The sequence below is a fragment of the Pongo abelii genome, chromosome 17, assembly GCF_028885655.2.
Source record: "Pongo abelii isolate AG06213 chromosome 17, NHGRI_mPonAbe1-v2.0_pri, whole genome shotgun sequence".
Classification (NCBI taxonomy): domain Eukaryota; kingdom Metazoa; phylum Chordata; class Mammalia; order Primates; family Hominidae; genus Pongo; species Pongo abelii.
In genome coordinates, this window is record NC_072002.2 from 25,502,428 (window position 1) to 25,515,899 (window position 13,472).

The 13,472-nt window shown below is 39.6% G+C and overlaps 1 protein-coding gene and 1 pseudogene across 13 annotated transcripts in view; one reads left to right on the forward strand and one right to left on the reverse strand.

Annotated features, from left to right (window-relative positions):
• Positions 1-13,472, reverse strand: part of RALBP1 (ralA binding protein 1) — a 62,639-nt gene that overhangs the window by 13,466 nt on the left and 35,701 nt on the right. For all 13 annotated transcript variants that reach the window (XM_063716844.1, XM_024235798.3, XM_063716840.1 and 10 more), the window contains 3 exons: positions 10,834-11,132; positions 6,879-7,337; positions 1,666-2,015 (listed from right to left, as the gene is read on the reverse strand). In XM_063716844.1, coding sequence (XP_063572914.1) covers positions 1,666-2,015; positions 6,879-7,337; positions 10,834-11,077 — 1,053 coding nt within the window. In that variant the 5' untranslated portion in view covers positions 11,078-11,132. The remainder of the gene's footprint in view (positions 1-1,665; positions 2,016-6,878; positions 7,338-10,833; positions 11,133-13,472) is intronic.
• Positions 5,929-6,070, forward strand: LOC112130021 (U2 spliceosomal RNA; annotated as a pseudogene).

Sequence of the window (13,472 nt, forward strand, 5' to 3'; positions counted from 1 at the left end):
TTCAAGCGATTTTCCTGCCTCAGCCTCCCTGGTAAGCTGGGATTACAGGCGTGTGCCACCACGCCTGGCTGATTTTTTTGTATTTTCAATAGAGACGGAGTTTCACCATGTTGGCCAGGCTGGTCTCGAACTGCTGACCTCAAATGATCTACCCACCTCAGCCTCCCAAAGTGCTGTGATTACAGGCGTGAGCCACCACGCCCGGCTAAAACATCTTATGTTCTTTATTTTCAACTTACTTTGAGATATTTTAACAGACACAATGGGCTGAATGAGGACTGTGAGGGAAGTGGGAGCACCACAGTAGTAAAGCTGGGTTGAGGTTGAAAGACCTCACTCCAGAAACAAATACCTGGACACAGCCAACATTTAAGTACGGATGTTCATATGCTAGGAGGCCAGGGCATTAGGTTGGCTGAAAAGCTACTACAAGAAATTATTTCCTACCTAAAACTTACTCTTACAACACACTTGACTCTTCTATGATACAACCATCTCTATTATATTATAGTAACATTAAGTATCAATGTAATATTTACCAGATCCTGAAATCCTAATGATCAAACTAAAATCTGAGAAACATTTTGCTTTCAAAGTGTAATCAATGAGTAACAGAAGAATCTTTATTTTTTCAGAGATAAAATCTTGCTCTGTCACCCAAAGAGGAGTACAGTGGCATGATCATAGCTCACTGCTGGGCTCAAGCAATCCTCCTACCTCAGCCTCCCAAGTAACTGGGACTACACATACATGCTACCACACCCAGCTAATTTTTAATTTTTTTGTAGAGACAGGGTCTTGCTATGTTGCCTAGGCTGAACTCCTGGCCTCTAGCTATCCTCCTGCCACAGCCTCCTAAAGTGGTCGCATTAAAGGTGTGAGCCACCGCGCCTGACTGAAACACTCTTTAGTAAATGAAAACACACTCTAATAACAGTGACAGTGATTTATGGTGACACAGAATACTGGCCAAAAAGAGGGCTTAAGATAATAAATATAACCTATCATCTCCCTTTTTATTGGCCTGAGTAAAATATCATTAACTGTAATTAAAAGAAAACATATACTCTATGACAGCACCAACTGAGCAGCAATAAAGGAAAGCCAAGTATGTATGTCGTAAAAAGATACCAATTAACACACTACCCAATTCCCTGAAGTACCTTCTCAGATTCAGAGCCTATAACATGTCTCTCTAGGATCCATCCTTACGAATGAAATCCTCAGGCTAAATCTTTGACCAAACAATTAATGACAGGTCCCTTTGTGCCTGAGTTTGATGTGTGTCTGTGATCTAATGAAGCAATAATGCTATTGATGAAATAACTGGCATCTCTAAAATTCTACACATGAACTCTGTAACTGCAGACGCCATGGGCTCCTCCCCCCCAATGAAGGATCCTTGTCATCAGGTCTTGTTTATAAACTCACATCAAAGACTGTACCACATTCAAATTACATCACTACAAGCTAAAGGGCAAGTATGTTCATTATCTTATATGTCAACACTGTCCAAATTATGAAAGGAAAAGACCTGTATTCAAGCTAATCCATTAGCTATCTTCTCAAGTTCACTGCTTTACATGTGACTCAGCAATAGAAAATTACCCCAGTTCCCCAATGTCAGTACCAGAGGGTATATGTGTAGAGAAGAAGACCATGTACCTGCACAGTTGGGCTGAGCACTATAGAAATGTTCTGTATATTCATTTTTGTTTCCAGTTCCTTTGCGATGACATGGTCCATGTGCACAATGAGCCAAGAAATCAGAAGATAGTTACATTCTGGCAGTTCTTTGAGTAAACGCTGGAATTCCTGCACTTTCTCAGCCTCCGTGGTCCTCCCACAAGCCTCTTCAAATCTGGGCATAAGCTCTTTGGTAAGCAAATTCTCTGGAAGGTCTCGCAAATACTGCTTCAGCAAACTGGCTACAGTGTTAGGCTCATAGTCTTCCAAGTTTGTAGACTCCTCCCGGTCATAGGCTGCTTTTAGCTCATCCACCTTTGATTTAATTCCTTAAAACATTCAAATTCAGAAGAGAGAAGATACTGAGAAAAGAAAATCAAACACACAAGCTTTCTTTACCATTATACCCACCCTTGCTAGGGAGATGAGAACAGCAACCTGACCAATAACAAACCTCTTGTTATGAAATATTTATCTGCACAAAGGTCGTACAATTCCTCTGTAAACACTAACATGTAAGACTACACTTGGCTGGGCGCAGTGGCTCACACCCACAATCCCAGCACTTTGGAAGGCTGAGGCAGGCAGATAGCTTGAGCCCAGGAATTCGAGACTAGCTGGACAACATGGTCAAAACCTATCTCTACAAAAAATACAAAAATTAGCTGGGCATGGTGGCGTGTGCCTGTGGTCCAAGTTCTTTGGGAGGCTGAGTTGGGAGGATCACTTGAGCCTGGGAGGTCAAGGCTGCAGTGAGCCATAATTGCACCACTGTACTCCAGCCTGGGCAACAGAGTAAGACACTGTCTCAAAAAATGAAAAAAAATAATTAAAAACAGGCCAGGCGCCATGGATCACACCTGTAATCCCAGCACTTTGGGAGGCCAAGGCAGGAGGATTACTTGAGGTCAGGAGTCCAACACCAGCCTGGCTAACATGGCGAAAACCTGTCTCTACTAAAAATACAAAAATTAGCCAGGCATGGTGGTGTGCGCCTGTAATCCCAGCTACTTGGGAGGCTGAGGCAGGAGAATCACTTGAACCTGGGAGGCAGAGGCTGCAGTAAGCCGAGATCACACCACTGCACTCCAGCTTGGGTGACAGAGCAAGACTCCATCTAAAAACAAAAAACAAAACAAAAAAAACACAAAAAACTAACTTCAAAAGTGAATTTAACCAAAAGTTAAATGATAATTGAAAAGCTCAACAGTCAGAACAGAAGTCAAAGCAACCATGGATATATTAAGCAAATATGCCCATTAATTCAGGAATTTGTTTTTAATGTAAAAACATTACACGGTGGCTCACACCTGTAATCCCAGTATTTTGGGAGGCCGAGGTGGGTGGATCACCTGAGGTAGGGAGTTCAAGACCAGCCTGCCAACATGGGGAAACCCTGTCTCTACTAAAAATACAAAAATTAGCTGGGCATTGTGGCGGGTGCCTGTACTCCCAGCTACTCAGGAGGCTGAGGCAGAAGAATCGCTTGAACCCAGGAGATGGAGGCTGCAGCAAGCCGAGGTCATACTACTGTATTCCAGCCTGGGTGAAAAGTGAGACTCTGTCTCAAAAAAAAAAAAAAAAGGTAAAAAGACAAAAATTAAACTACAATCCAAGTGTTAGTCTGGCTCTACACAGGCAGCCAGCTGCTTTTTCTAACAAGTCACAAGACTGACCACAAAAAAATGTGGCTTGGTATACCTAAGTATATTCCAAAAGTTGTGGGTAAATTACTTTTTTATGTGTAAATATTGTACTGTAATTGCAAAGGGTGAATTAACTACCCAAACAAACACTTTGAAAATTATTCTCCATTAAATCATCCCCATCTAATTTCTATTTTAAAGTTTGGATTCTTTTAAGTATAACCTTAATCTGAACAGAGCTGGAACAAAAAAATAAAGTCTGGGTTTCTAAAATCAAATTGTTTTGCTTATTGAACAAAAGGTAACTAAAGGAAATGATTTTCAAACATTACATAAGATTTTAAGTCTTTAGTACAATCTGCATTAAGTGACGTAATTTAGTGACAACGATTGCTCAGAAGAACACAAAGTAGTTTTTTGCTGTTTTTAATACTTAACACTTTCAGCCAATTATGTGAAACAAGCTACAAATTAACGCTGATAGTTTCTACGGGTAAATGCCGTCTAAGCTGAACAGCACTTGACAGTGGTTCCTTACATCTGGACTTTGGCATTCCTTATCCTTTGTGAAAATCTTTTAATGGCATTATGATAAATCTGTAACTTATCCAGTATTGACAAAATAAAATCAACAACAAAACACAAAAATAACACTATTACTTTTATATAATCTTTATTTTGTGACAGAAAATTAGAAAATAATTCGCATTTTCTTACTTTTATGACAATATGGGTAAACCATAAGTGATAATAACTGAAATTCTTGGCAAAGATTTTTTCTCTTCCTCATGTATATTTAGTTCTTCCCCCTACAGTACCTACCCAACAAATTGTACAAGTAGACAATTAGAATGTGTGTTTGGTTTGCCATTACTCTGAAACTGTTATCAAAATGTTTTCCTTTTAAAAATTGGACACTACAAATGAAGTGTTCCACAGAAAGAGAGAAAGAGCATACAGGTACGCTTTAATCCAAAAAATACAAGAAAATGTAGATGAGTAAATTAAAATGTATAAAATCACTTAAATTGTCTTTCATATTCATTTAAAATTAGATAAGCAAGAACTAAAACTTCCAGCAAAAGGTCTTAAAATGAATCAGTGAGAACTAACATCTCCAGCAAAAGGCAGTATTATTATTAGCACTGTCCATGACAGTAGCATAAGTCGGGCTGACTACAGCACACTGCCACAGGTTAGAGAATAAACCCAAAACTCAGCAGAGCAGGAGCTCAGCCCCTAGCTGTTGCAAGGATGGGCAGCAGTTCTGTCTGAATGCTTTTACACACAGAGAAGAGTTCTATGACTCTGAATTTTCAAAAAAAATGCAGACATTAAAAGTAGGTCAGAGACAAAAAGAATCCTTTGAACAAAGCTGTGGAAAATTTTCAGAAAAACTTTTACCTAAAACATAACTAATTCATGGCTACTAAGACCATGTGAGAGAAGCAACTTATGTTATTAATGTTTAAATGTTTAAAAATCAATTTAGTATATTATTATTTTATTTTATTTTATTTTGAGACAGAGTCTTGCTCTGTTGCCAGGCTGGAGTGCAGTGGCGTGATCTTTGCTCACTGCAACCTCCGCCTCCCAGGTTCAAGCTATTCCCCTGCCTCAGCCTCCCAAGCAGCTGGGACTACAGGCGTGCGCCACCACTCCTGGCTAATTTTTTGTATTATAGTACAAACAGGGTTTCGCCATGTTGGCCAGGATGGTCTCAATCTCCTGACCTTGTGATCCACCCACCTCGGCTTCCCAAAGTGCCGGGATTACAGGCATGAGCTACCATGCCTAGCCAATTATTCATAAAAATCAAATATTTGTTTAAATATATTTATATAATACTAAGGAGTTATAAACTCAAATTCAATGCCTAATTTATTTCATTTTCTATAAAAAAGTAACATTTTAGCAAAAATACTCTTAAATAATGGCATGTAATCTAGTGGATTATGTAACGGTTTTCCCAATTATCAAAAACATCTGCCCTTTCTCAGCAAAACTTAAGTATCAAATCTACCTTCTAGAATTGCACATGAACCAATTAAATGAAAAAACTAAGTCTAATCTCTCTATATATTCTACACGTGTATGACTTAACAACCCATCATGAAAATACTTGTGACCAACAAGTATTATTATTATTATTTTTGAGACAAGGTCTCACTCTCGCCCTGGCTGGAGTGCAGTGGTACGATCATGGCTCACTGCAGCCTCAAACTCCTGGGTTCAAGTGATCCTCCTGCTTCACCCAACAATTAATTTTATAAAATAAATCTCTAAACAGAAACTGATGAGGTACCAAGACACTGAATAATGGGAATGTAATAATTTGGAACACAGATGCTGCTACAGGTCAGGGCTTTCATCCTATCCTGGTATAAAAGTCATACCGCTTTCTAAGAAATCTTTTTACTTTTAAATAATATACATATTGCTTGATTTAGATACCCAATCAAAACACATTCTTGCCAAGTATGAAATTTAATTTGTATACATATGGAATAAAGACAAATAGAAAATCCATTTTGCTAATATATGTAATAGTTGCATGTAGCTGACCAAAGCATTCACATGTGGGGCCTAAACATTTACTGCTTCTTGGTCTTTTGGCTAAAGTTGGATGTAGTATCTGTTCTAGGATTTCTGGAGCAGGGAGATGGAACAGAAGCTTGCTTGGACCACTCCATGTATTGACCAGGTATTGCACTAACTCTAAGAAGTGTGCACCAAGAAAACAAAAACCAAAACCATGTCATGCCTCTTAGCTGAGCTAAGGAAATGCATTATATGACTGTGTCCATAAACGTGTCTCTTGGCCAAGAAGCTTCCTTCACACAGTTAACCTTTCTTTTCTTGCTGATGGCCCTCATACCACTGAGCCTCTGCTTAGAGAGGAAAGGAAAAAAAAAAAAAAAAAGCAGGCACCTGGAAGTGGTGGCTCACACCTGTAATCCCAGCACTTTGGGAGGCCGAGGAGGGCAGATCATCTGAGGTCAGGGGTTCCAGACCAGCCTGGCCAACATGGTGAAACCCTGCCTCTACTAAAAATACAAAAATTAGCTGGGTGTGGTGGCAGGCACCTGTAATCCCAGCTACTCGGGAGGCTGAGGCAAGAGAATCGCTTGAACCCAGGAGGCAGAGGTTGCAGTAAGCCGAGATCACGCCACTGCACTCCAGCCTGGGCAACAAAGCGAGACTCTGTCTCAAAAAACAAACAAACAAACAAAAAGCAGGGTCTGAATGCAGCCCTGTTAAGCAGTGCTGCCAATATACTTCACTTTGTTTTAGTCCTGGCTGCTGCAAGCTATGAACAACTAACGTGAAATCCTCCTAATGGAAGGAAATATAAAAAAAACAAATGCCAGAACACCAAAGAAAGGCTGGGGAGAGGGGTGGATTTTTGTGCAACTGGGAGGATCAAGGAAATGAATAAGGCTTAGGATCCAGGCCAAATTTTCCTCACAATATTTTTTCTTCCTTTGAAAAATGAAAGTGAAGTTATTATTAAAAACCATCAAGTGAAGTGCACATTCCCAGTACCTGATACTCTGTAGATGCCTTCACACTTCATGCCATACTTCTCTACGTAATCTATACATTCACGGAAAACGGCTGGCAGCCGAATGCCATCATACATCATGGTCCTCTCTACTGCATCAGCCAAAGGAATTCCAAAAATGGGTTTGAGATTTGGAACATCAATCTGAGGCACCTCTGGCTCCTGAATTGGCTTTTTCTTTTTCTTCTTTTCCTTCCACTGTTTAACAACATCAGCTGCTGTCAAGTCTTTCGACTTCTTCTCTTTATGTTTTTCTTCTTTGTGCTTTTCTTCTTTATGCTTTTCTTCTTTGGGTTTCTCTTTTATTTTAAAATCCTTTTCCTTCTTTTTAGAAAAGCTGGGCTTCTTGAAAACATGGATTCCCTTGGACCTCTTCATTTTAGAAGGACTTTCTGCCTCATCTCCAGAGCTATCTTCCTGAAAGGCTGCATAGCCTTCAGCTGCCAAAGAAACAGAGACAGTATAAGTTATATGTTTGTTTAATGTCAAACTGTCCATATGCTTTCTAAAAACAGAACCAAAAAACGGTGCCACCTGGCACCAGCTAATCTAGCTTTTCACTTCTTGGCCACTCCCAGCAAAGAAATGGGTTTCTTCTCAAAAAGAGATGTTGCAGTGACATCTCTTGACCACAAGAGGGGGACAAATAGATAGCAGTTACCATCCTTACAGTATTAGGAGGGGAAACATGGTTTTATATTATGTATGTGTGTAAGTGGAATTCAGGCAAACCAAACATTAGAGATACACCTGAAAGGCTCTACATAGAGGGCTAATGGAATGAATCCTTTTCTAAAGTAGACCGAGCATCCTTTCATCATGTGCGTCATGTCCTCTAACATACCACGGATTGAGTATCCCTTATCTGAAATACTTGAGACCAGAAGTGTTTCAAATTTCAGATTTTTCTGGATATTTGCATTATACCAGTTCAACATCTCTAACCCAAAAAATCTGAAATCCAAAATGCTCCAATGAGCATTTCTTTGAGTGTCATGCCAGTGCTCAAAAAGATTCAGATTTTGTAGCATTTTGGATTTTCGGAATAGGGATACTCAACCTGTGTTCACTTTACCTACCCTAGCTTTTCCAACTAAGTGGTGCCTATAACTTTAGGCAATCTCAGAGCATGACGAACTACACTACTGTTTATGTCCTTCAGTTATTCTCCTATGACACTTCACTCTCCTGTTACCAGCTGCTAAGTTCTTTATGGAGACTGCAGCAGGAACTGCAGACTCTTTTAAGTAGAGGATTGAACTGGGAAATTCCCTCATCTTTAGATGGTGGCCAAATCCACTGGGCCCACTTCCCTGCATCAGAAACCTCTGGTTTTCACACACTGACACATGTGCCCAATTGCTTTACCAACCATGTCAGAGTTGTCATACTTTGGTTTTTTTAATATCTGTAACTCTCCTAATTCTTTTCCATTATATAAAAGATAACAGCTATTTCCTAAGTTACCCTCTAACTAAAATACCATGTACCCCACACCAACCAGAATGGCAAGAATCTTAAGGACAAAATACCATGATGCTTTAGCAAGTGGAATATTCATACATTGCTGGTGAGAAGGTAAACTGGTACAAGCATTCTGGAAGACTGTTTTGCAGGGATCTACTGAAGTTGAAATACACATGGCCTACAAATGAGCAATTCCACTCCCAGGCATAAACATAACAGAAATACAAAAACATGTACACCACAGGAGCACTATTCGTAACAGTCAAAAACTGAAAACCACCCAAACAAGCAAAAAAAGCAGAACAGATTAATAAACTCTAACATATAATGCAATGAAACAATATCTAGTGCAAAGATGAACAAATTACTGCCACATGGAATAACATGAATGAATCTAACAAACATGTTAAGTTAAAGCTGCCTCCTCATGTATTTTAAGTTTGGCCTAAAGATTTCTCCAAACATAGTGAACTGTAACCTAACTGGATGTGTACACAGACTGTAATCTACTCTTGTACCAATTACAGAGTTTTGGCCAATCACAGGGGGGCAACTGTTCAAACTGCTCAAATAAGGCTAATGCCATGCTATAACCAATCCAGCTGTTTATGTACCTCACTTGTTTTCTGTGTGTCACTTTACATTTTCTGTCCATAAATATTATGTGACCATGTGGCAGCCCCAGAGTCACTCTAAATCTATTCTGGTTTAGGGGCTACTGGATTCCCTAATCGTTCTTTGCTCAATTAAACTCTGTTAAACTGGCAAGGCAGGGTGGCTCACGCCTGTAATCTCAGCACTTTGGGAGGCTGAGGTGGGCAGATCACTTGAGGTCAAGAGTTCGAGACCAGCCTCGCCAACATGGTAAAACCCTGTCTCTACTAAAAATACAAAAATTAGCCAGGCATGGTGGTGGGTGCCCGTAATCCCAGCTACTTAGGAGGCTGAGGCAGGAGAATCACTTGAACCTGGGAGGCGGAGGTTGCAGTGACCCGTGATCGCACTATTGCACTACAGCCTGAGCAACAGAGCAAGACTCTGTCTCAAAATAAAAACACAAAAGAAAAAAAAAATCCCATTAACTTTAGTTTGTCTAAAAGTTTTACTTTTAACATATAATATTGGGTAAAAGAAACTAGACACAAATAGAAGTATGCATAAGTTTAAAATCAGGCAGCATCAATCAACAATAAAAGAAGTTTACTTATGGGAGGGGTAGGTGATTCCCTTTAAAGAGGCACCAAAAGAAAATTGATAATGCTCTATTTCCAGATCCTTGTAGTGGTTACACAGGCATACCCACTCATCAAGTTGTATACAATTTGTGTACTCTGTGTAATCCTTCAAAAACAAATCAATTTAAAATAATCATGAAGTCCAAAATAAGGAATACTTAAAATAACTCACTTTATTTGCTTTTAACATACTAAAAAGCTACGCTCAAATGATTCATCCTCCCTACTGAATAGGATCTCAAATGGAATGTATCATGGTATTTGCTTAAGATAAATAACTACTTTATTGAAGGTTCCAATAAAGTATACCCCAAATAGCAGACATGACCTACCCAAGAAAAGTAAGATGCTTTAAGGGGAAAATTCCAGTATCTACCTTTTTTTGGGTGGGGCTTCAGCGGAGGAGAGGACAGAGTCTCACTCTGTCACCCAGGCTGGACTACAGTGGTGCAAGCATAGCTCACTGCAGCCTCAATCTCCTAGCCTCCTAAGGAGCTGTGACTACAGGCACACATCACCATGCTCAGCTAATGGTTTAAATTTTTGTTTCTCAGGCTCTTGAACTTCTGACTTCACGCAATCCTCCCATCTCAGCCTCCCAAAGTGCTGGGATTATAGGCATAAGCCACTGTGGCCAGCTTAGTATCTTTCTAGACATAATTTTGAATTATTACTTCAGGAAATATCCACGAAAAAGCTTTTCCATTTCTGGAAACTCAGTATTTTTATTTGTGAGATTAAGATCCCAAAATACAACTCTAATATACAAAAACTGAGACCCTGAAAAATAAAGAACAGAAAAATCAAACAAGAGTCTCTGCCTTGACATGTTTCCAGAAGACAGCTGGTACATGTTTAATTAGAGTGGAAGTTTATTTAAAATATATCTAGGCCAGGCATAGTGGCTCACGCCTGTAATCCCAGCACTTTGGGAGGCCGAGGTGGGTAGATCACTTAAGGTCAGGAGTTCAAGACCAGCCTGGCCAACATGGCAAAACCCTGTCTCTACTAAAAACACAAAAATTAGCTGGGCATGGTGGCGCACGCCTCTAGTCCCAGCTACTCGGGAGACTAAGACATGAGAATTGCTTGAACCTGGAGGCAGAGGTTGCAGTGAGCTGAGATTGTGCTACTGCACTCCAACCTGGGCAACAGAGCAAGACTCTGTCCCAAAAAATAATAATAAAATAAAGTAGAATAAAAATATCTAGGCATAGGAAAAAATGGCACTTACTCCTCTTTTCCTTTTTCTTAAATTTCCCTTTTTTCTTCCCATGGTCTTTCTCATCATCAGACACTACATCAGGAGGCTCATGGAGGGTGTCATGGGGAGGCGAGGGCTCGCCAGTGCGGTACAATCCAGGAAACTTAGTAGGGCTGATCTCTTCAGAGCTGGGGGTCCGGGTAAGCCCGCTGCCATGCTCCACCCTGCGGTGTTCACTGGGGCTGCTGGTGGGGGGCAGGAAGCACTCAGTCATGCTGATGCCCTGACTAGGAAGGGACGAGCTCTTCTCTGTTACCTATCCATTACACCTGCACCAAGAGAAAAAACATTAGCAGAGTCACCTAACACCAAGGAACAAAAAACACCACAAATATACAGCACAGCATTTACAAATCAAAAATATTTTCTCCACAATCCCCCTTGTAAAAAACTCTTTCATTTTATTATCTCGAGATACATTCCATGCATCACATATTTCAGTTCTCAGGGTTGAAAGCACTGGGATCTTCGAGTATTCAAAAAATAAAAATAATGAAAATCAGAGGTAGAGTTCTCAAAGTAGAATATGGAATTCCTTAAAAAAAAAAAAAACACTCATCATTCTAAAGTGCTTCATTTTGACTGCTCCCCAACACAAAATCTTACTATTTTGCTTTATGACTAAACAACTATAAATAAGTTACAAAGATGACTTTATAACTACACGTGAACAGTTCACATCGTAATTAAATTTTATAGTTAAAATGATATATTTAATGATTCACATAATTACAGACCACTGATTCTATGATGCATGCAATTTTATATACAGCTCATGTATTGATAATAACTATATTTTTATACTGCAGTTATGCTAAAAGAAATGAAGGAACCCTCATTTAATCAATCCTAAAATACATGCAAAATAGTTTTACTACAACAGATGCTACAAAGGACAAATGTAAGAGGAGTTCAAAATTTGTTTGCATTTTTTCCCTTCTTTAGATGGTAGGTACACAGTCAAAGTACTGCATTTAAAAGTTACTTGGATTAATTCTTATTCCTCTTTAATGTCATTATGATATTCACTTGAAATACTATCAGAATCACTTTTTCTCTTTGCGCTCATTTATTTTTTTAATTTTTTTTGAGATGGAATTTTACTCTTGTTGCCCAGGCTGGAATGCAATGGCGCAATCTCGGCTCACTGCAACCTCCGCCTCCCAGGTTCAAGTGATTCTCCCGCCTCAGCCTCCTGAGTAGCTGGGATTACAGGCGACTGCCACCACACCTGGCTAATTTTTTGTATTTTCAGTAGAGACAGGGTTTCACCATATTGGTTAGGCTGGTCTCGAACTCCTGGCCTCGGGTGAGTCACCCACCTCGGCCTCCCAAAGTGCTGGGATTACAGGTGTGAGCCACCGTGCCCGGCCTCTCTTTGCACTCACTTTAAATGTTAACTTTACAATTTAAAAAATCCACAAGCCATAAGTGACAATTCTGAGACCATAAACAAAGTCAAAGGACAAACAAATGTGGAAAAAAAAAAAAGTTGCAAATTGGGAGAGGTAATTTCTTTAAAAAGCAAAGAGTTATTAACAAATTAATGAAAATAGCAACAAATTAAGAGAACCAGACAAAGGATGTGAACAGGCAGTTCACAGAAAAGTGGCTAAAATATGAGTGGAAACAATGTTCAACTTCAATTATAATTTTTTAAACAATGAGCTATCACTTTTCTAATATGAGAGTGGCAAAGAACAAAATGGCACATATAAGATCCATTATGATGGTAAGGATAGAGGAAACAAGACTCACAAGAACAGCTACTAATGGTAGAAGTATAACACGATTCTTTTTGAAAAGCAATCTTATCGTAGCTATTAAAATTTTAAATCTATTCTCTTTGATCCAGGAATTCTGCTTTTAGGAAATTATTCTTCAGATACACTTTCACAAAAATGCAAAGATATATGCAAGAAAATATTCACTGCAGTACTGTAAAAACAAAAAACAAGATAATCTAAAATGCTATTAATAGAATACTGATTAAATTATGGTTTATCCAAATAATAGGCTATGAAGTCACACACACACACATAGTTTCTGAAAACATGTAAGAAACAGTTAATTACTGTTAACTCTTGGAAGCGTCAGAAGGGTAGACTTTATCCTAACACTTAAAAAAATGAAAAGGGGCCTGGCACGGTGGCTCATGCCTCTAATCCCAGCGCTCTGGGAGGCCAAGGTGGGTGGATCACTCAAGCCTAGGAGTCTGAGACCAGCCTGGGCAACATGGCGAAACTCTGTCTCTAAAAAAACAATACAAAAAATTAGCTGGGTGCATGCATGTTCTCACTCACAGGTGGGAATTGAACAATGAGAACACTTGGACACGGGATGGGGAACACCACACAATGGGACCTGTGGTGGAGTGGGGGGAGGGGGGAGGGATAGCATTAGGAGATATACCTAATGTAAATGACGAGTTAATGGGTGCAGCACACCAACATGGCACATGTACCCTAGAACTTAAAGTATAATAAAAAAAAATTAGCTGGGTGTAGTGATACATGCCTATAGTCCTAGCCACTTGGGAGGCTGAGGTGAGAGGATCACTTGAGTTCAGGAGATCGAGGTTACAGTGAGCTGAGATCGTACCACTGCAC